The sequence below is a fragment of the Triturus cristatus genome, chromosome 6 (assembly GCF_964204655.1).
Source record: "Triturus cristatus chromosome 6, aTriCri1.1, whole genome shotgun sequence".
NCBI lineage: Eukaryota > Metazoa > Chordata > Amphibia > Caudata > Salamandridae > Triturus > Triturus cristatus.
The window spans coordinates 1,123,066,905-1,123,087,511 of NC_140589.1; the positions used below are offsets into that span (position 1 = coordinate 1,123,066,905).

Genomic DNA, 20,607 nt, shown 5'->3' on the forward strand with positions numbered 1-20,607 from the left:
TTTGCTGCATAGCATTTTCGTGAAGTAGCCTTCCTTGCTTCCTTGAGGATTTCCATTGTTTTGGGAAGCAGTTAGAGGTTTCCAAATTCTAAATATTCAGGAGCCAGGCAGTTAGACAGAGTGTTGCTGGTTTCAGGTGGTACTCTCTCCCCTCCTGCATTGTTAGAAGATCCTGTTCTGCTTTGATTATTATCATTAGTCCCCTGGACATCTCTAATAGGTCAGAGTACAATGTTTCTGTGGCCTATTGTGGTGCATCTCTGGTTATCTGGCTTTCTACAGTACCTTTGGTATTAGGGGTATTGGAGAAAAGGCATAAGCAAATCTCCCTGACCAATTAACTGACAGGACATTCCCATCCGATTGGTTGAGTTAAATCCTGAAAGCGAAGTGTTGGCATTTTGCGGTTGCGATCAGGTCTATTTCTAGTCGTTTTAGTTCCCATTTGTGGGAGCTGCTAACTTGTCTACTTAGTATGTCCACCTCTGTGTTTTCTTTTCCCTGTAGGTGGACTTTTTGCAGAGTAATCATCCTTGGTACTGCCCATTGCTACATATCTTGGGCTGCTGGCTCAAGGTGAATTGTTTTGTTCCTCCCTGTTTGTTGAGGTAAAACATTGTTGTTGTGTTGTCCGTTTGTATTAGTACAGTTTACCTGTGATGTGCGTTTGGAATGCCTTCAGGGCTAGGAAAAATATTTAATCTCCAGGTAGTTGATGTATTACAGCGCATCTGTGTTGTTCAATTGTCCCCCTACCTTCAGGTTGCCTGTGTGTGCTCCACAAGCCTTGTGGGATGCCTCTGTTTTGATGGTAGGAGTTGGTGTCTTAAATGTCTCCGGACTGTCACATTTTTGGACTTCCACCATTGTGCTTCCTTTTGTACTTTTGCTGGAACAACCACTAAATCCTCCCAACTCCAGATGGCATGTGACCATTTGTTGTAGATCCATTCTTGAAAAGGTAGAATGTGCAGTCTCGCATGTGTTGTAAGCGGTATGCATCATGCCCATTAGTTTCCTGACTGTCAGAGACGGCCCATTCTGGTATAGGTGAACATGCTCTGTGAACGCCTTTACCCTCCTTGGGACAGGGTATGCTTGGGCTGTCCTTGAGTTTAGGATCACTCCCAGAAACTCCTTTTCCTGTTCCAGTTGTGGCGACAACTTTTTGTGGTTTATGAAGAAACCCAGACGTTCTAATGTGGAGATTACTGTTTGAAGGTCCTTTTGGCATTTATATTTTGATTTCGCCTTTACTAGCCAGGTGTCTAAGCATGGGTAGACATGGATACCCCTTCTTCTTAAGTATGCTGCAATGGCGGTGAGGCACTATGTGAAGACCTGTGGTGCTGATTTTATGCTGAATGGGAGCACTGTGAACTGGTAGTGCCCCTTGTCTAATACAAATCTGAGGTACTTTTTGTGTCTTTGATTCATTGGGATGAGTAGATAGGCATCTTTTAGATCTAAGGTTGCCATAAAATCACCTTTCCTTAGAAGTGGTATAACTCCTTGGAGTGTTGTTGTACTGAAGTGTTGAGTACGAATGAATTTGTTTAAGAATCTGAGGTCTAGGACTGGTCTCTGAGTTAGATCCGGTTTTGGGACTAGGAAATAAGAACAGTTTCTTTTCTGTTGTAAGAGTTCTTTCACTACTTTTCTTAGTTGTATGATCTCTTCTCCTTGAAATCTTTTTGTTTTTTTAGGGAATTTGAGGTGGTTCCTTGATAGTAATGGAGCATTTGTGAAGTAGGACGTTCAAAATCCATTTTTCTGCGGTCCTTTTTTCCCACTCCTGTGGGTAATTTCCTATTTTATCTCCCACTGGTGTTATGTGGGGGCAGGGATTGTTGGGCAAGTCACTTGCTTGTTGTTCCTCCCCCTTGGGAAGTTTCTTCACTTCCCCTTTCTCACGCATAAAAGGGCTGGCTAGATGATGTTGCCACTGTTGGTACGTGGTCTGCTGTGAAGCTTGGTGTGAGCTGTCTTATGGTTGCTGCCCTGATGTGAAAGGCAAAGTCTGCCAAGGGGCTTTCGGGCTGTATTTTCTCTCCTTCTGATTGAGCTTCTGTTTTGTAGAGCCCCCTTTGCTTTAGCCGTTTCGTTGTCCTTTATTAGTTGTTTTAAGACTCATTGACCGCCTGGCCGCACAGGGCGTCTCCTGTACCTCTAGCTTGACCCTGGCACCCTGAGCCAAGCATGTCTCCTTAGCGCCGTGCACACCTGACTGCTGGCAGTGTCTGCAGCGTCCAAGGCCGATTTCAGGCATGTGTTGGCTATGTTTTGCCCTGCTTGCATATCTGCCTTGTCCCTCTTTTTGTACTCCTCTGGGAGGTGCTGCATGAGGGACTCCACTTCGTCCCATTGTTGGTGGCTGCACCTGTTTAACAGTGCACTGGAGTTGGTTACCTGCCACTGGGCTGCAGCCTCCCTCTCCATCTTCATCCCCACCATGTCAAGCCTCTTGCTCTCCTTTTCAGGTGGTGGGCCTGTGGAGGTGGGTGCATTGTTCTGCTATCTTGCATTTGTTACAATGATCGAGTTAGCAGGAGTGTTTCCCTGAATGTATTTCAGGTGTTGAGTAGATGACGTTTACTTTTTTCCTACTCTGGGAGTTACCGCCTTTGCAGTAGCAGATTCCTGAAATGCCTCCTTCCCTAAGGTCTCAAGGAGAAAACAAGAGTCTCCCTGCTCTTCCTTCAGCTAGACTCCATATGCTTCAGCAGCCCTTTGATGAGATTGTTGTACATGGAGAGGTCATCTGGTGGTGATGGCCTCGAAGGGTAGTTGTCCACTACTTCTTTGTGGGATTCAGCATCAAGACCGTGCCACAACTCTTCGTCGAACCCTGTTGCCTCATCGGCTTCCTCGAGTTCATAGAACTCCTCTGGTTCTTCTTCATGGGGCTCTGGTGCTGCTGGAGCCTCCAAAGCAGACTGGCTATACTCGGTGTCAAATGACGTCGACAGCTTGGGCGGGATCTGAAAATCCTTTAAGGAGTTTAACTATTTCTTTCTCTGCAGAAGTGCTGCCATTTCGTCCTCGAACCTTCTTTTCTTTCTTTCTTTTGAGCGTCTCCTCTTCTGTTTCGAGCGTCGGCAAAGGTCTCTTCTTCAGTGTCCATGATTCTGTTGTCTCCGAAGCCTTGATCTTTTTTCTCACTCCCTCTTAAGCAGAAGAAATCATCGAGGGCTTTGACTGATTCTTGTTTGCAGCAGTATCCCTTGCTCAGGATCCATGCGGCTCCTTTGTTTTCTGCTGACCTTCGGTCAACGATTGTTTCCACTCCAAAGGCTACCTTGAGGGACTTATTGTCCGAGTGAGCAGGTTCAGGGCATTTTGGAGGCTTTATTACCTCATGTTTTTTTTGTTTTCGGCATCCTTCGCCCCCGTCTTCGCCGCCTGTTTCTTCTCAGCATCGGTTGCCCATGTTTCGACATCCGATCCTTCGCCATGAGCTGTCGACGCTAGACAGGACGATATCCTTGGGTAGAACATGCATTCGCTGAGTGCTGGATATGTTGGTGCAGTGTTCCAGCCTCGGTCTTCAGCGTACCTTAAGGGTCTTTAGGTACGAACGTGACGCAGGCCTTGCAGTCCTCACCTTGATGGTCTGTCGGGAGACAGAGGTTGCATGAATCATGGGGGTCTCTTAGTGCAAATTTGGGCTGGAAGCTGGGGCTGAATTTAAAGGATGTATTTTGCATGTCCCCTACCTGTTCTCATTATTCAACCACGTGACTGGTACCAGTAATGTTTCCCAACGGAAGGAAGAGAGATGAGCCTCCTTCTCTCTTGTCGTTGTCTCTTTTGAGGTCTTCATCGAATCATTCGATATTCACCCAAAAAAGCCCTCACATTAATAAAAAAAAAAATTGGGGGAGTTCCTTTGTTGCTTCCAGACCCAATTGTGGAAAAAAGAATCTGAAATGGTGTTTGCGCACATTAACATCCGGGGTGCCTTTAACATCACACAGGGGACAGGCATACCACCAAATGCTGGTCGACGATGCCCAAAAAGAAAGAAAGAAAGAAAGAAAAAAATAAAAAGGACAATTACGGACCCAACCATCAGATGGAGGAATAATGCAAAGCATTGGAATTTAGAAAAGGATTCATGCTGAAAACCTGAGCATCAGTTCAAAGTGTGTGCACACGTGGTAGGCAAAGTACCAAATTAAGGTCCTATGGCAAACAGGGTTGGTGGGAACATGTGGGCGAGCCCCTTCAGAAAACACATCACAGCAGATGACTTGAAGATGGACGGATAAACTTTAAAAGGTCAATAGGACATCTTTAAATGTTGCCTGAACAAGCCTTTGCTGGGCTAAAGACAAACAAAATAAAATACTTGGTATATGGACACCTGGCTGCCAAGAGAAAGTTTGTCAACTTTTACCTTGTTATCTCCTCAAATGAAGGTGTAGGTTGTGCAGGCTCAGGTGGAGGACTTTACCTTTCTGTTGCGACAAGAGGTCCTTCACAAGAGGCAACCAAATGGAGGATGTGCTCCAGGCCAGAAGTTCCCATTATCACACTCTACTTGCCCACTCCAAGATCACTTGAATGAGTGGGGCCCAATCTTTCCTGATCCTTCTCAGCACTCTGGGCAGGAGTGGAAGTGGCAGAAAGGGGTGCAGGAGTCCCAACCCTAGGAAAAGTCATTCCAGAGGGAAGACTTCTCTGCAAACCTCAACACCTAAAAGTGTGGACACAGCACATTTTCTGGGGTGGTGAATATATCAAGCCATTGTTCTCCCCATTAGTGAAATATGCCTTGTGCCTCTTCCAGGTGCAACTGTCATTCAGTATCCATTAAGCAAAGGATGCATAGTTATGATTGTTAGCTCTGGGTGGGGCAGGGAGAGGGTTCTGCCTCCATCCAACCAATGGCGAGCAGCCACCAACACAGATCTTTTGCAGTCTTCTTCAACACCTGGATAAACTCTGATAGGCCCCTATGTGCTGAGCCAGTTGAGACTTCAGATTTCACTGCAGCCTGTATGTGTCAGTAGGCGTGGTCCACAAGCAGGATGCAGGAGGACAGGAAGCCCGGAAGCCTCAGAGCCCTTTGCACTAAGACCCCGGGCAAACATTGAGATCATGGCCCAAAAGTCTTGAACTCGTTGGGGTGAAGGAATGGCTCGGCCAAATTGAAGGGGGCCCATTGTGAAGGAGTAAGGTCTGACTTTGGCATGTTCATGGAAAATCCTAGTGATCTCAAATGATCCCATGGAGGTGGCTTACAACTGTTTGAGGAGACTCCGCCTTCAGTAACCAGCTGTTGAGGTATGGGAAGAATGCTATTCTCAACCTCCGTACATGGGCTGCGACCATCATCATCATCCCCTTTGTGAGCACCCGTGGTTGAAATGAACTGGTAAGACCAAAGGGGAGCACTGAGAACTGAAAATAATCCTGGCCTACCTGAAACTGCAGGTAATGCCTGTTGGACTGCAGGATGGGGATGCAAAAGTACATGTCCTGCAAGTCCAGCGCTACCATCCATTGTGCTGGATCAAGACAGAACATGGGCAAGGGTGAACATCTTGAACTTGCCCTTCTGGCAGAAAAAGTTTAGAGGGCAAATGTCTAGGATAGGGATAAGGCCCTCATGCTTCTTCACCACCAGAAAATAACAGGAGTAGCAACCAGTCCTGATCTCTAAAGCCGTGACCCTTTCCATTAATCCCTTGGCTAATAGACTCAAAACTTCTCCATGGAGTATGGACATGTGGTCCAATGGGAGGAGCTGTGGTGTGGGTCGCATGTCCAGGGGAAGGGATGGGATGGGATGGGATGGGTATGGAGTATCTGTATTCCATGATCTGGAGCATTCTTTGATCTGAAGGTATGCTCCTCCATCCGGTGAGGTGAAAGGTGACTTGACTTCCTACAGGGTGATCAAGTGCAGCCAAAGACCAACTGCGTCAGATTTAGGAATCAGGGCTGAAGTTTGGGTAGTACATAACCCCTGGGGGCCTGGACACTGTTGGCCTGCATTTCGGCCTCAACCTAGTAAGGAATAGGAGGCTTTTTCACTGCTGAGGCGCGTATTATCATATTCTCATGTAATGGTGTTAAGTGTTCATATATCATCTGCCCTTCAAAACCTAAATCATGTTCAAGCAAAAATCTTTTCCTCTCTGGACAGTACCTATTGTCCACAACTGAACCCAAGTTTTCAATTTTATAGGAGAATCCCCCGGTATTTATAAGAATTGTGGTGGAGCGTTCACACTCTGCATACTGATGATTGATAGGAATATGTGGAAACACCACCAAAGCACAGGGACAACAAAATCAGTTTACAAAAGAAAAAACATAAGAAAAAATGTTTATCAGAACAGAAGTTTGAAACAGAGGATTAAGTGTGTGTGTCACAGTCAATTTGCAAATGCTCCCCTTTTCACAGTAGTGGCAAACATTGTACGGGTCACTGAAAATGCATAGAGGATCTTAACCAAAGTAAATGTGCTTGGTGCTATTGTCACTGACACTCTGATAACCCAAACAGATAGTGTGTGTACCACTGAACACGCAAACAAAATTCCAATGAAATGTATGCATGTTGCCACGTTGCAAGTACAAAAAGCGTGCGGGTCACTCAACAGGCGTAGGAATGTAAAAAATGAATGGCAGCTGGCGGTGATTTCCCAAACCAAAATTGCGGCTCTGCGGTGACGAAAAACGTGTTGCATGATGATGCAAACAAGCTAGCGCCCACCTAACAGTATGGCCATTCAGAAACAGCGCGAGGGATCTGTTGAAATGGAGTTGAGCTGAAAAATGAAGCAAAGGTTGAAACCACGAGCAGTGAGTAGAATGCAGCGAGTGGCACGTGCGTGTAACCTCCATGCAACTCTTGGAGGGTTATAATTAAACAGAAAGTAAATACCTCCAGCTCATGGGCTAAAATGATGACTTGCGCAATCCTTTTTATTAACTTATCAAATGCTCCTTGCCGTGTAGTTGATGCCAATAGAGAAATAAAACACCGCCAGGATACCTGCTTGAATAGGTATCGCACATGTGGGTTGTTAGAAGAAAGGACTCTGTCAAATTGTGGAAGCGTACACACCACAATCCCATGGAGTATTAAACAGGATACTTTAATCACTTCCCGCTCAAAGCAGCACCAGAAACTGACTGCCAATCAAGTCAAACCATCACATTCCATGATAGAATGTAGAACACATTACCACAGAATCGAGTCAGGGATTAATGTTAAATCACATTTAGATAAAGGATCAAAACCTTTGCACAAGCATACAAAAATAGTACCAGACCGTAAAATTGTTTACATTCCAATACAAATTGTTGGTTGCATCATAGAGAGCTCTTTTGAAGTCATATAAAATACAGTGAACCGACATCCATCCATACAAAGCAATTTTTTCACCTGTGCATGAAGTGTTATGGAAAAACCCACATAAATACGCAACAAACTAATATAAGATGCACCGATGAACTCTGTCCCTTACTGGTGCCCTATATAAAGCACCAACAGACCACTTCCACATTATGCACTGGAAACTGTCAACATTTACTCAATGTGATTCGTCAAAAAACGTGCATTTTCATCCTTACCTTAACTCTGGATAGACATTTTCCAAGTACCATTTGAAAGGCTTGCAACTTAGTTTCTTTTTCAGATCCAGACGGCTCTGTATACTGTATGAAGAAGGTCAAAATTATATTCCAGACGAGGACATTCACTTTCATGTTCAATTACTTCAAAAATGTCTTTCCGGGGTACCCCTTTCCTTCCTCCTTACTTAGGCGTTTCTCACTTGCTACAGCAGTAACATTAGCACAAGATTCACAAAATGTAAACAGCTGAAAAGTGGGGCAGTTACTTATGGTTCGTCAATGGCCTTTAGGGCACAGTAATTAGCATTTGGCATTGGCAATAAACCTTGAAGTTACCTTCAGTTAAATTTTAGGTCGTATTTTCACGAAAAAGATCTAATCTTTCTGGAGAATCGAACAATAATAGTGGTTATCCTGAGCCAGAGCTTAATTGGTAAAAAAAAAAAAAAAAGAAGAAAATTAGTGCCAGTGTTCTCGTCGGGAGGACACTGCACCTTGAACCACACATTGCATCATTGCCACGCTGCCAATAATAGTAGCAACACAACTACAAATCAATATACTCATACAAGTGTGACAATTCGAACTATGTCAGGCCTCCAAAGCTATAAGAATGGCTTAGGCGGCATTAAATAGTAATTTTTAATGTATATTGAATTCCTAGTTTCCTGTGATTGTGGTCATCTCTAAATTAGCCAGACAGCCCACTTTGAGGAAGACTGTCACAAGTTCCACTGGCTCAAATTAAGCACTACTCAGGACAGAGATATAATGCAAATCCACGTACAATTCTTTATATGAATATTTAACAGCACTCGGACACCCGAAATGGTATGGGCTGCTGTAAATAAAAATAATACATATATTGACTGGATGCCTACTCAAAGTCAAGCAACGCCTTTTCTTCAAGGTCATCACATTGATAATGAGTCTACTCTTGAACTAGCAACAGTGAAAACTGCTACAGCATGCTTCAGCTTATAATTTGCATACTCAATTTATTTCTCACAGTACTCCATTACATGGCCCCGGAGAATATCGGGAGGTGGTGTCTGTGCCAGGGGACCAAGGTATGGCCCGGTTGCCCAGGCCTATACCATTAGGTGCCAGGGGGATCCCTTCTTGGGTTGGCTCTGGTATGGTATGTTGGGAGTCCAGTTTTCATGCTGGCCCACGCTCCCTCTATTTTGAAGGGGCAGGTGAGTTCGCCTTGCGATATGCAACTTGCAGTTTGGGGTCCAAGGTATAGTCAATGCCATGGTGCCTGGGGGGTGGCCAGCCATGACTCCTTTTGAGGGTCTGTTGCTAGGAGATGAAATGTAATCATCCCTCTAATCAAAGGATTCTTGAAGTAAATATTGTAAATATCATGTGAAAGATTGGATAATTGAATAATTCTGTTAATATAAAATGTCGCGTTTATGTTGATTGTAATAAATACGCCCTGAGAATTGAATATTCAGTGATGGTGTCTGTGTGTCTCTGTCTCCCTTAAAGAAATCCCCATTTAGGGGGAGAGATGATTTGGGTAGGTCTCAGGCCGGTCCTCTACCTGTAGTCTGTAGCCGGCTACTTGTACAAATTCTTGCAAATAACACAAGAGTAAAACTGGAGTGGTTAAAAACCAGGGGTTGGGCTTAAAATGCTGGAGTCAGGGAAAAGGGCTTGTGCTAGGGTCTAAAAAAGCAGTGTAATTGGTGTAGCAAAGGTGCAGGATAAACCTGACGCATCTCAGATCGGCCGCCAGGGTAAGGGGAGGTGTCAAAGATGTAGGATAGGTGAGATTCAGCTCAGGGTCAACGGGAAGTGATGGGCAGGTGCAGTTTGCGAACCTGACTTGCTGGCTTAGTTTACCTAGCAGCCTATGTTATCGTTCGCTAACAAAAGCAGGAATTTTGCACTCTGGCGCATCGCCCTACAGTCCTGAAATGAATGGAACTTGATCTAAAATTGTTAACATTTTATCTACTTTGTCTAAAAATTGTATTGCTGCAGCAAATGCTTGAGGGAGTGTGTTATTCAGAAAAAAGTTCACAGCGGCCTGTATTGTTCAAATCCCTTGTTTAACCAGTTGATGATGGAGAAATCTTCTGCGGTCGTTGATTAGTGTAAGGCAGATACACAGCAGATAGGATAAAGTGTCTTGGTTCTGTCCGCAGAGGGAGCACTTACTGCTGGCAGGGTGGATTGACCATAGGGGGAGAAGGTCTCACAAGACGAAGTCGCCCATTTGAATAGAGCAGAACTTGGTTTTGTAATACAAGGAGAATGCGCCTGAAGTATTTTTGTACTCCTTTTTTATCTATTTATGTCCAAGCCATATGAATATTTGTATTCTTAAAACAAGGTCCCGGCAGAATTGTCTGACAAGGAATTCTTATTAGCTTCCTAACTATGGGGTAACCCAGTATCCCTCAGAACCTGGGCAATAGTATACTAAAGTAACAATGGCTCTGTCGGATGAGAAAATTCCTTAAGCAATTGCACAAATTATTGGTTATTCATAGAAAGCGATCAGTCATAAGCAACGCACACAGAAAAACATGTAGGGTATTTCAAGGTTTTTAATATAAATTACGTCATTCATATATAAATACCCAAGAACATTTGAAAGGCCGTCAAAGCACACAGCGAAACACAGTTTGTGAGAAGGTGACATGTGGTGCTCAGTGATATAGCGCGTAATATGTACAGAGTGGCTAAAAAAGGGTTTAGAGGACTCGGGAAGCCAGAAGGCAAATGTTTTTAGTAGTTCTGCGAACTGAGTCAATTAGTTTTTCGCAGACTCCTGCAACTGGTCCAGGGGATAGTGTCGACGTTTCAACCCAGGGTCTCAACTACTATATAGTCAGTGCGGGTCTTCATCAGGACAGGGACAGGGGAGTGACAGCCTAAAAGATTTCATATAGTACATCTAGGGGATGAGAATTTGTTTTCTTCTATGCATAAACTACGCCTCCATTTAGTAATTTATATGAATTTGAAATGTTTATTGCTAATGAAAAGACTACTGACATCTACCTGCATAATACATAAAAAAAAAATCTTTTTAAATCCTTCACTCTTCTATCCTTTCAATCAAAATAACAGACTAACATGTTCACTTCTCAAATTCCATATTCCACTATACTACCTCACCACTAATCCTTTATGGGTTCCAGAGTAGCATGCTACTCGCCAATAAGGCGTTTCAACACCCCATCAGGGTTACAAGCCCTATATAAATGCAAACCTTTTTTCCCTTCCCCCAACCCTTCTCAATCCAAATAACTGACTAACAAATCCACCACTCAAATTAATTTCATGTTTCACCATACTCATTCAACACTAATCCTTATGGGTTCCAGAGTAGCGTGCTACTCGACAAAAAAGCGCTTCAAAACCACATTAGGGGTAGCAAGCGCTATATAAATACAAACCTCTTTCCCTCTTCTATTCCGCCACCTACCCTTCTCTATCCAAATAACTGAATAACATATCCACCACTCAAATTACTTCATATTTCACTATACTAATTTTCAACACTAATCCTTTATGGGTTCCGGAGTAGTGTGCTACACGCCAGCAAAGCACTTAAACACCCAACAGGGGTAACAGGTGCTATATGAATGCAAACCTTTCTTCTCCGTCTATCCCTTCGGTATCCTTCTCACTCCAAATAACTGACTAATATCCACCACGCAAATTACTTTCATATTTCACCATACTAATTCACCACTAATCCTTCATGGGTTTCCGGAGTAGCGTGCTTCAACACCCCATCAGGGGTAACAAGCGCTATATAAATGCAAATCTTTTTTCCTCTTCCATCCTGCCAAATCCAAATAACTGACTAACCTATCCAGCACTTAAAATGTACTTGCATGTTTCACTATACTAATTCAACACTAATCCTCTATGGGTACCGGAGTAGCATGCCACTCACCGAAGAAAGCGCTTTGACGCCTCGTAAGGGGTAGTACGCGCTATACAAATGGAATTACAATACAATACAATATTCTATGAGTTAAGACATTAAGTTAATCACTAAGAAACTGAAGAACAAACATTACTTGGATATTACTAATGTATAAGCAGTGATGTTTTAGGCTAGCCCACAATGAAATGTATTGAGTATTCATCCACAGTTGAGAACACATACAAATTATTGTGTTTACTGCCCTTTTTCTCATTATGTTATCGGGACCTCCCTAACCCAATGGAACAGCACCATTCATAAGCCACATGCTATAGTATAGTATAGTACGTCTGCGTCTGCAGCAAAATGGAAATGGAAGAGGACACAGCTCATTCTTAGGGTTGAGGGGAAATACTTTTTTTTAATCCTGAGGGAAGCGAATCGAAGAGCAAATCTGTGAAAGACTTGGATCCACTTCCTCCTGCTAAGGATTAAGATTAAAAAAAGTGGGAGGCAGCCAATGAACTGCAGATGAAAAGGGAACTCCAGCAGTTTGTGGTTGGTGCTGTTCCATCTGAACCACATTCAGTTGATTAGGGAAAATCCTATGAACTGCAAACTGTACAAAATTTCTCGTTTTTATATACCCATTTTGCTCCGTAGGAAGATTGAAAAAAGGGACATTTTAACACGTTTTGCAACCCAACCTAACTGCTGTACTCACCTACTATAAAGATGTGAGGCCCTGCCTTACAACTGTCTAACAGAAGAGACTATCCAGGTACAAACAAATCTTCCCCGGTTAAAAACAACTTCACTTACAGCAATTTTGAACAGGCTGTAGTAAAATAGGTAAAATAACAGTTTTTTGTTTTTTTTAACGTATGTTTGCCTTTTGTTTCCTTCAAAAGTGCACTTGAATGACCCTTTAAAATAAACAGCTCAACTAGTAAAAATTCCCTTATCACAAGGATCTGATGCGTGATCTACAAAGCCAAGAAATTGGTAAATTGGTAAAGAAGCATTGATTTGCTTTTAGCTGATCTGGTGAATGGAATGGTACGCAGGCACTTGCTTGATGGATGAGGCGGATACTGATAATCGCCCTAATTTTGATGTATGCAGGTGTAAACCTATTGTGTTCCAAAAATAAAATTAAAGGGCGCAGCTAATTTTGGAATAGATGTCATGTTTATATGGCTGAACCTGGACGGCTGTAGCTATGAATGATGCTAGTATTTTATTTTTTACCCCCAAAAGTATATTTAGTTTAAATTTTCTGCAAGGCACATGTGACCACGACAGAGTCAGTGAACACTCCATACTCAAATAAGGTTTCTGGACGTTTAGAGGGATGCATGTCCTTTCTGTGAGACTGAAAGTATCAGCGAAGAGGATGACAAATACAAGCAGTGCTACCTGCGTAATTTAGTTAGGGATGTTTGAAGTTTTTTTTTTTAACCTTAAGAAAGGTCTAGAGTATACTTTGCAACTATGTGCAATTTGTGACTTTTTCACTTGGGCGAATCAGTGTGAAAATCAGGACCTGTGTGACGAATCATGTAACATTCATTTTGTTTGGAGCCAAAATAAATCAATGGTCTAGCATGCACGGGAAACATGGCGGCCGCCTCAGAGTAGACGGTCGTGGGCCGCTGTCCAAGAGAATGGTGCACTTTAGATTTTATTATCCAGCCCCCCGAAACTTAACCCAAAGCCCATTCTGTTAGAAATTAGTTTAAAATTGTCTCTACCAGAATTTATATTTTTGGGGAGGCGTTGCAGGGCACATATACACCTACCTGCTCCCCCAGGGTGGTGTTTGTTGAGGAGGGATGCCACCTTCTTGATCAGCATTTGAGCCGCAGTGGGCAGAGACAGCACACCACACCATACAAGTTTCTGCCGGACCTGGGAAAATCCTGCAGCTTTTCAGGCGCTAACCAGCCTAGCTGAGTTAGCAAGGCCATCTACAGGATGTGGCAGACCTTAGTTTGGCTTTGTACAGGTCGAGTGGAGACTCCTTATAGCAGTTTGAGAGTCGAGCAACAAGTATGTGTCCCATCCTTTTTCCTAGACGCCATAGGATCTGTGCCTGTAGCTAAAGTTGATGCCTGTAAATCGGGGATTTAGGGGGTGCAAAATAGGAATAGATACACATCAAGGAGCTGTGCCCTGCTGCTAATAGGGCCAGTGGGTCCTGACCCAGTGGGGAGGTTCGGAGGTGCCCAATATCAGAGGCGGACCTCCAGCCACAAGGAAGGGGTAGCACCACGTAGAGGGAGCTTGGGAAAAGGATGGGCAAATTGCATTACTTTGGGGCCACAGTGTAGTTAAGATTCCCTGCCGTGTTAAGAATAATATGGAAATAATGGGTGTATAATCTCGGGAAGGTAGAGCAGGTTGATAAACTCCTAGAAACTATGCATAGGGTAGCTTAGAGGACACAGAGAATAGTGAAAGGGATTACAAAAGGGTGGAAGTGAGCTCTGGTAAATGTAATTTAGGTCTTTTGCGTTGAAGAGGTAATATATTTTGGGGCTAAAGCCCATATATGCAGAGACAGATATGGCAAAGTTGGTGGGTTGCCACAGGAGAAGCACTGGGTGGGGAGTGAATGGAGAAAACAAAAACAAAAAAAAGTATTTAAAAAAAAAAATCCTCATTCTTTTATTCATGGTGAACCCATAAGACAGGTTGGAGGGGTAAGAGAAGCCACAACCCTGTAACCAAGCAAGAAAGAAAATGGCAGAAGTAAAGTTTTTTACTTGGAATGTCTCCGTATTGCCATGAGGCAGAGATTGATTTGTCAGTATCTGCAGGATTGTCTGGCCCGAGGTGATTATTCTGCAAGAGACTCACCTTCCTGCACCGGAGTATAAGGCCCTCTTTTGTAAACAGGATTGAATACACCAAATAATATATACAGATCAGTGAATTAATTCAAGGGGGTGGTGGAAGTCATGGTAAAGCACGATGTGGGTGATAAGGCTCTTCAGCACAGAATGACTCCTCCGGTAGGTGAATTGTTGGGAAGTTCTGAGGGTCACAGCAGCCTTTCACATATGTAGGTTTTTACGACCAAAACTGCAATTATGTTTCATAATTATATTAAATGTCAGCTAATCTTTTTTGACTAGCTTTCCCCAATAGTGATGGGGGAGACTTTAATGTTGTGCTTAATTAGGATTTAGATACATCTGTAAAAAGTCGAGCAACACACAATTGTAGGGTGTGGAGGGCACTCAGGAGTATAATGCAGGACTTAGGGCTATGTGATATTTGGCGGAAAAGAGCTGGTACACATAGGGGTAATACCTTAAATAGTAAGAAGTACAGGCATGACTCCAGGATTTACTTTTTGCTGATAGATGGTACCCTGGTAGATAAAGTGACGGAAGTCAGACACCTAGAGCACTGCACGGGCCATGCTGCCATTTCTTTCGTTTTGGAATTTCCCAACAGTCGATCGAATGAGAGATCAACTGTCTACGATAGTTATTATTAGATGAAGGAATTTTGTAGGAGATGAGGGATGAGTCTGAGGAGTTCTTCAAACTAAACAACAGGACTACATGAGCAGGTGTAGTTTGGGATGCTTATAAGCCATATACAAGGAGATTCTGCGCACGTTGAGTATCCATGAGGCAGTTGATTGAATCCACGCAGGACAGAAAACAAAAGCTAACACAGAAATCGATGGAAAAGCAAAAGGCTATCAAGCAGCAAATAGAAAAGAAATGCAGGGAGAAGTTGCTGGCAAGTAGTCTAAGACATTTTGAATATGGGGAGTGATGCAGCAAATTGTTGGCGTGGAAAGGTAAGATAGACAGGGAGAGGAAATAAATTGTAGAGCGAGTCACTCATGACAAGGGAATAAGGCCCAAAATCGAGTTGAGATAGAAACTCAAGTTTGTACCTTATTTTCATCCTTATTAACATAGGAGACTGTAGTGGATTCCCGAGAGATAAGAAATTGGTTGGCAGACAAGAAACTCCCAAGTTTAGTGGATACTGATAAAGGTGGTTGGAGGAGGTGATTAAATCAGAAGAGATTCTGATACAGCTAAATGTCATCGTGGACATGTGGCAGGATCTGAAATTCTACCTGGTTACTGTGCTGTTATGGTGGGCATTTATTTAATAAGATCTTTATGAACATGAGGGCAGCATCCGAGTCATGGAACGAGGCCACTAGCTCCCTAATTCTAAAGCTGAACAAGGATCGTAAGGTAGTGCAGCCACATAGGACTATTCCCTTTTCAATAGTTATGCATGATCATTAGCAACCAGACTGGCTAAAGTAATCAAACAGGTAATGCACATGGATCAAAGAGCTTTATTCCAGATAAGAAACTGCATGTCTTAACCCACCTATTATTATCATCAATAGATTTGGCACTAGCGAACGTGAACCCTCTTGCTGTAATTATGACCGATGTAGCCAAGGCTTTTGATAGAGTTAGCTGGAGTCCTATGGGAGGTGATGGACGTAGTTGGCTTTCCTTGAATTTTCACAGAGGGAATAAAATAGCTAAACAAAGCCCTGAGCCCCTGGATTGTGGTGAATGACAGTCTATCTATGAAAATAACTTACTCTAGGGGAACTCAACAAGGTGTCACTTATTTTGTGTGACGTGTATTGAGCCTCTGAGCACAGCCTTTTAGTGAGGACAAATGTACTGTCCAATTCATGAGTTGTGGGTTCATAAATAAAATTGCCCTCTACGCAGATATTACTTTGTATACCAGCGATCTGAATAGAATCCTGCCGCAAGTGGAGCAATTAACAAACTTTTGAAACCCTCTCTGATTACATAATAAGCAAATCCAAGTCCGGGATTATGACATAGAATATACAAGAGGGTAATCCGCAAGCACTACAGGTTTGTTCTAGGAATAGAGGTATTCCCAAGATTGGAGAAGATCCCAAAAGTCAATATGAGCAGAGTTCTTAGTGAGATTAACATGCTACTGCACAAATGGAAAAACGTGCATCTTACAGGAGGGTGAATCTTGTGAAAATTATTATGCCTAAATGGACATTTCTAACCGATAATATTCCATTATTGGTTTTAAAGGACTTGCTAGATAAGATCCAAGGGCGATTGTCTGGCGATGATAGAACTGGAACTGGCTAGCCTGAAGACCTATAACTGTACTAAATACCTCATCGTTTCCTTGTGTTGGCACAAGGCCAATTTCTCCTGGCGGGACGACAACCTGCGATTAATATGTATGACTGTAAAAACGAACGCTAGATCCGAACTGCAATTATAGCATTTTTATGTCACTAATCACCGTATTATCATTTAATAAAAAAATCTGTTTACAAAAAATAGGATCCAAGGGCGATTAGTATCCTTTATTTGGGCCTCAAAAGGTCAGAGATTGCCTTGGAAGGAATTGGAGAAGGGTGGACTTGCTTTCCCAGATATTTAAATGTATTGTATTGCATTACATTTTAAAAACAGCAGATTGTTATTGGCAGACGTTAATGACACCTAGAAGAGGAAGTTATACAGGAGTATGGTTGGTGAATTGGGATGGGAGGGCTTTCTATGTGTGTTTGGGAACCCAAAGATTTTTTTTCAAGTACGGTTGAAAGATTTGAAGTCCTTCCCAGAAGTGTGGTGTAAGATAAGGAACCTATTAGGTATCAACTACTATTCAGAGTTTGCTCCCATTGGGAAGTCACCAGTGACACCCCCAACCTTTTAGATGATAAACTCAGCCTGCCGATGCTGGAATAAAACAGTGGGACCAGCCGAGAGACGGTCCGGTCTTCATTTCATGGGAAGCCATAAGTGCACAGATTGGCAGTGGGATAGCCATATTTAAGTTCTATCACCTAAAAACATGGTGGGAGATTCTTCAGTGGTCAGGGAAAGACTCGTGGGAGTATGAGCAAAAAATGCCTGACCCCGCCACACTTTTTAAAGAAGTTGCACTATGGTATTGGGATCTGGTGAATGCAGATGGTCTGAATAGGCGGATTGTGGAACATGTATGGGATGAATAATTATCAACGCAGGAGTAAAGAAACGTATAGCAAGTATCCTTGAATCTTTTTCATGCAAGCGTAAAATCTGCCGCTCTAAAGAAAAAAAACTGGGCCCCGGACAAGCTGTCGCAAATAGCTGAGAGAACATTTCAAGGTGTTGGAGGTGCAGGAAAGTCAACGCTAACGATATCCATATGTTTGTAATATGCCCAGTGCTTCACAACTACTGAAAGGCAGTAAGTGATGTAATATTGCACATTTTGGTGCGGAGAGTGGAGGTAAGCTCTTACTTGGTTCTGTACGGCACTGACACTAAATAAGTGTACACCGGCCAACTTAAGACAGTTTTTACTTAATGCTTATGGCCAGAAGACAGATCTGTATTAAGTGTCCAATGAATGGCTGACCTCGTTGGATAAAACCTGGAAGCTGGATAGAGCAAGACGTCCAAATGAGAAAGTTAAGACGTGGGGGGTTGAATATTTGAAGTGAAGGGAATTAACTGTCCAATGATTAATCTAGATGGACTGGTACAGCTATGGCAAGCAAATGACCCAATAGGTTGCATCCAGCAGAAGTGCAATCAGATGAAAATAGCGCTAGGTTATGGTAATTCCATCTGATGGTGAATGAAGACAAATAAATCCCTAAAATTAATGTGGTATTTGGAGAAGAAAACACTGCACAGGGAACTGGGGTGGTGGAGTGAGCTAAAGAATGATGATGGATTAAACCCAGATCAGTTGACTGGGGTGAGTGTTTGATTTGCTCAAACGCTTCGTCCATCATCCCCTTTGGTATCGCAGCGAAAGAAAGCAGGCATTATTCACAAGGGAAAAGATCTTTGCATATCCCCAATTTTAAGAATATGAACTTTTCAACATGAAGCACTTCTTTGCAAAGCTCGTAGAACGATCAGCAGTAAGTGGGAGAGGCTGAACAGAAGAACGGAAATAAAACATTCGATCAATAACAAGAAAGCTGAGGTAGGCAAGCTATAAGTTAAGGGGAAACCTTAAGGCTGACCTTGAATTCTACGATGTAGGTAACACGCAAACAAAAATAAAAAAGATAGAAGCAGTACACAAATGGTCTTCATGCAACAATTTTAAGCATGAAAAGGAAGGTCTAACAATGTTAAATGGAACTGCTTAAAACAGTATGTACTGAAGTTTAAAAGCTCTCTTAAGAGATCATGAAATTGAAATCCCAGTTAAATAGAACAGTGGCGCACTCAAAACAACTATTGGCAAAGCCAATGGGTTTCGCCTATGCAAGATCTATTGACTTTGTCAATGGTGTTTTTAAATGTTGAACAGTGGTGCGTGCTGCTGAGCTACATAGCTTTAAGTAAAAACAAAAGCGATATGACACGGCCAGACTGCGTTATAGCATTCTTTCTTTTTTTACTTTAATATAAGCACATGCAAACAAGTTAAAATGGTTATTTTCCACGAACTTAATATGCAGTTTATATTCTTGAACAAATGTCCATTGCAGTCACCAGCGTGTCAAAGTGTAGCAACCTAGAACACACAGCATGGAGAGGCTGCCGGCTCAACAACCTGTGATTCTGGGCAAATCACGTAATCTCCCCGTGCCTGTAAAAAATTAATGTGTTCTTGTGTAATGTAACTGGCGCTCATGTAAAGCTCTCAGACTCCTTCTGGTCGACTTTGTGGTTTATAAAAATAAGTTATGCGGGGTGGGGAAGGGGCATGCACTGACGGGAAAGAGGTGGTGGGAGGCAAAGCCAGCAATAAATAGGGAAGGGGCATGTAGCGAGGGAATTGAGGTGGTGTTAGGGGAAGACAAGCAACAAACAGAATGAGAACGCTTGAAAGGAAAAAAAAAAAGACGAGTTAAAAGTGCGTGGCTCCACAGCAAGGATGAAGACGTGAAGTGGAGCAGGAAGCTGGAGGCACTGAACAGCAGGAATAAAGGAAACAAAAGTGACATGGGAACCAACCAATGGTAAGCAATGGGTGGGCTCTAAGCCCCTTTTAAGATTTATTTTTTATTACAAGGGATTTCGCAAGCACCATGAATGTCAAACCTAAAAAATGAAATTTTATATTCCGAACTGTGTAGCTGCAGTGGATAGGATAACATCAGTTCGATTATACAAGAGGTAAAAGCTGCTAGACTAGTAGACTACTGATATCTAGGTATATTAAATATGGGTGGCAAAAGAATTTACCCTAAGCTACTATTTTAAAAAGTTGTGCAGATAAAAATTTCCAAAGAAATACAGTGAAAGAAAGCAAGTGCACAGAGCAGCACCATTATTTTTTCAGGATTTGTAGAACCATCAATTGTGGAAATCAGCTACCTGAGATATGATGAGAGCGGGGAAATAACAAGGTAATCACTGTGGTTATCACTGACAAAACGTGCTAATGACAGTTTGACATTAAAATACTAAAATCTGTAAACAATGGCTAAAACGAGAAAGGCGGCACACAAAGTATTAACTGTGTCTATTGGTGAGAATTTGTCTAAAGAAAAAACATAAGAAAGATATGAAATTTGTATTGAAATTAACAGATTGCCAGATAAGGGCACTTCTTAGCCTGCAGGCATCCATAGTTTTGGCAAATAAAAAACTAAATGAGGTACTTTGTCCAAGGCTAAAAAGATTCAGGATTTTTTAGGGAATTCTACTGCTAATGGCAATTTCACGCAGTTGGTACAGCACGGATGATTAATTTGCAATCTTTCCCACATGTGATCATGTTATGCATGTTGGTATGCAGGATTTGTGACGACCCAGACATTTCCATTGAGCACCATACTAGTATTACAACCCATGGCAGCTGAAAGCAGGAAGGGATAAACCGAGGAGGGATATAAATGCAGTGGCATAGAGGAGGGACATCCCTGTTAAAAAAACAAAAAACGAGCTGCATTCTAGACAAATGTCTCTAAAATGCTCCAAAGCTGAGAACCGAGAAATACATTTTAAATTAGCAAGAAAATAACGCTGTTTATAACTAAATATGCAGAATTAACGTGCAAGCTTTGATGGAAAAGAATGTGTTTCGAATGCACAAAACTAAGTTATCTTATTTACTCATACAAGGCCTCAAATGACTACAGCAACACTGCTTGA

At 42.5% G+C, this 20,607-nt stretch overlaps 1 protein-coding gene across 2 annotated transcripts in view; it reads right to left on the reverse strand.

The window, feature by feature from the left end:
• The window catches only part of GALNT2 (polypeptide N-acetylgalactosaminyltransferase 2), a 948,626-nt gene that overhangs the window by 166,544 nt on the left and 761,475 nt on the right, over positions 1–20,607 (reverse strand). For both annotated transcript variants that reach the window (XM_085612020.1, XM_085612019.1), the window contains one exon: positions 7,591–7,674. In XM_085612020.1, coding sequence (XP_085468146.1) covers positions 7,591–7,674 — 84 coding nt within the window. The remainder of the gene's footprint in view (positions 1–7,590; positions 7,675–20,607) is intronic.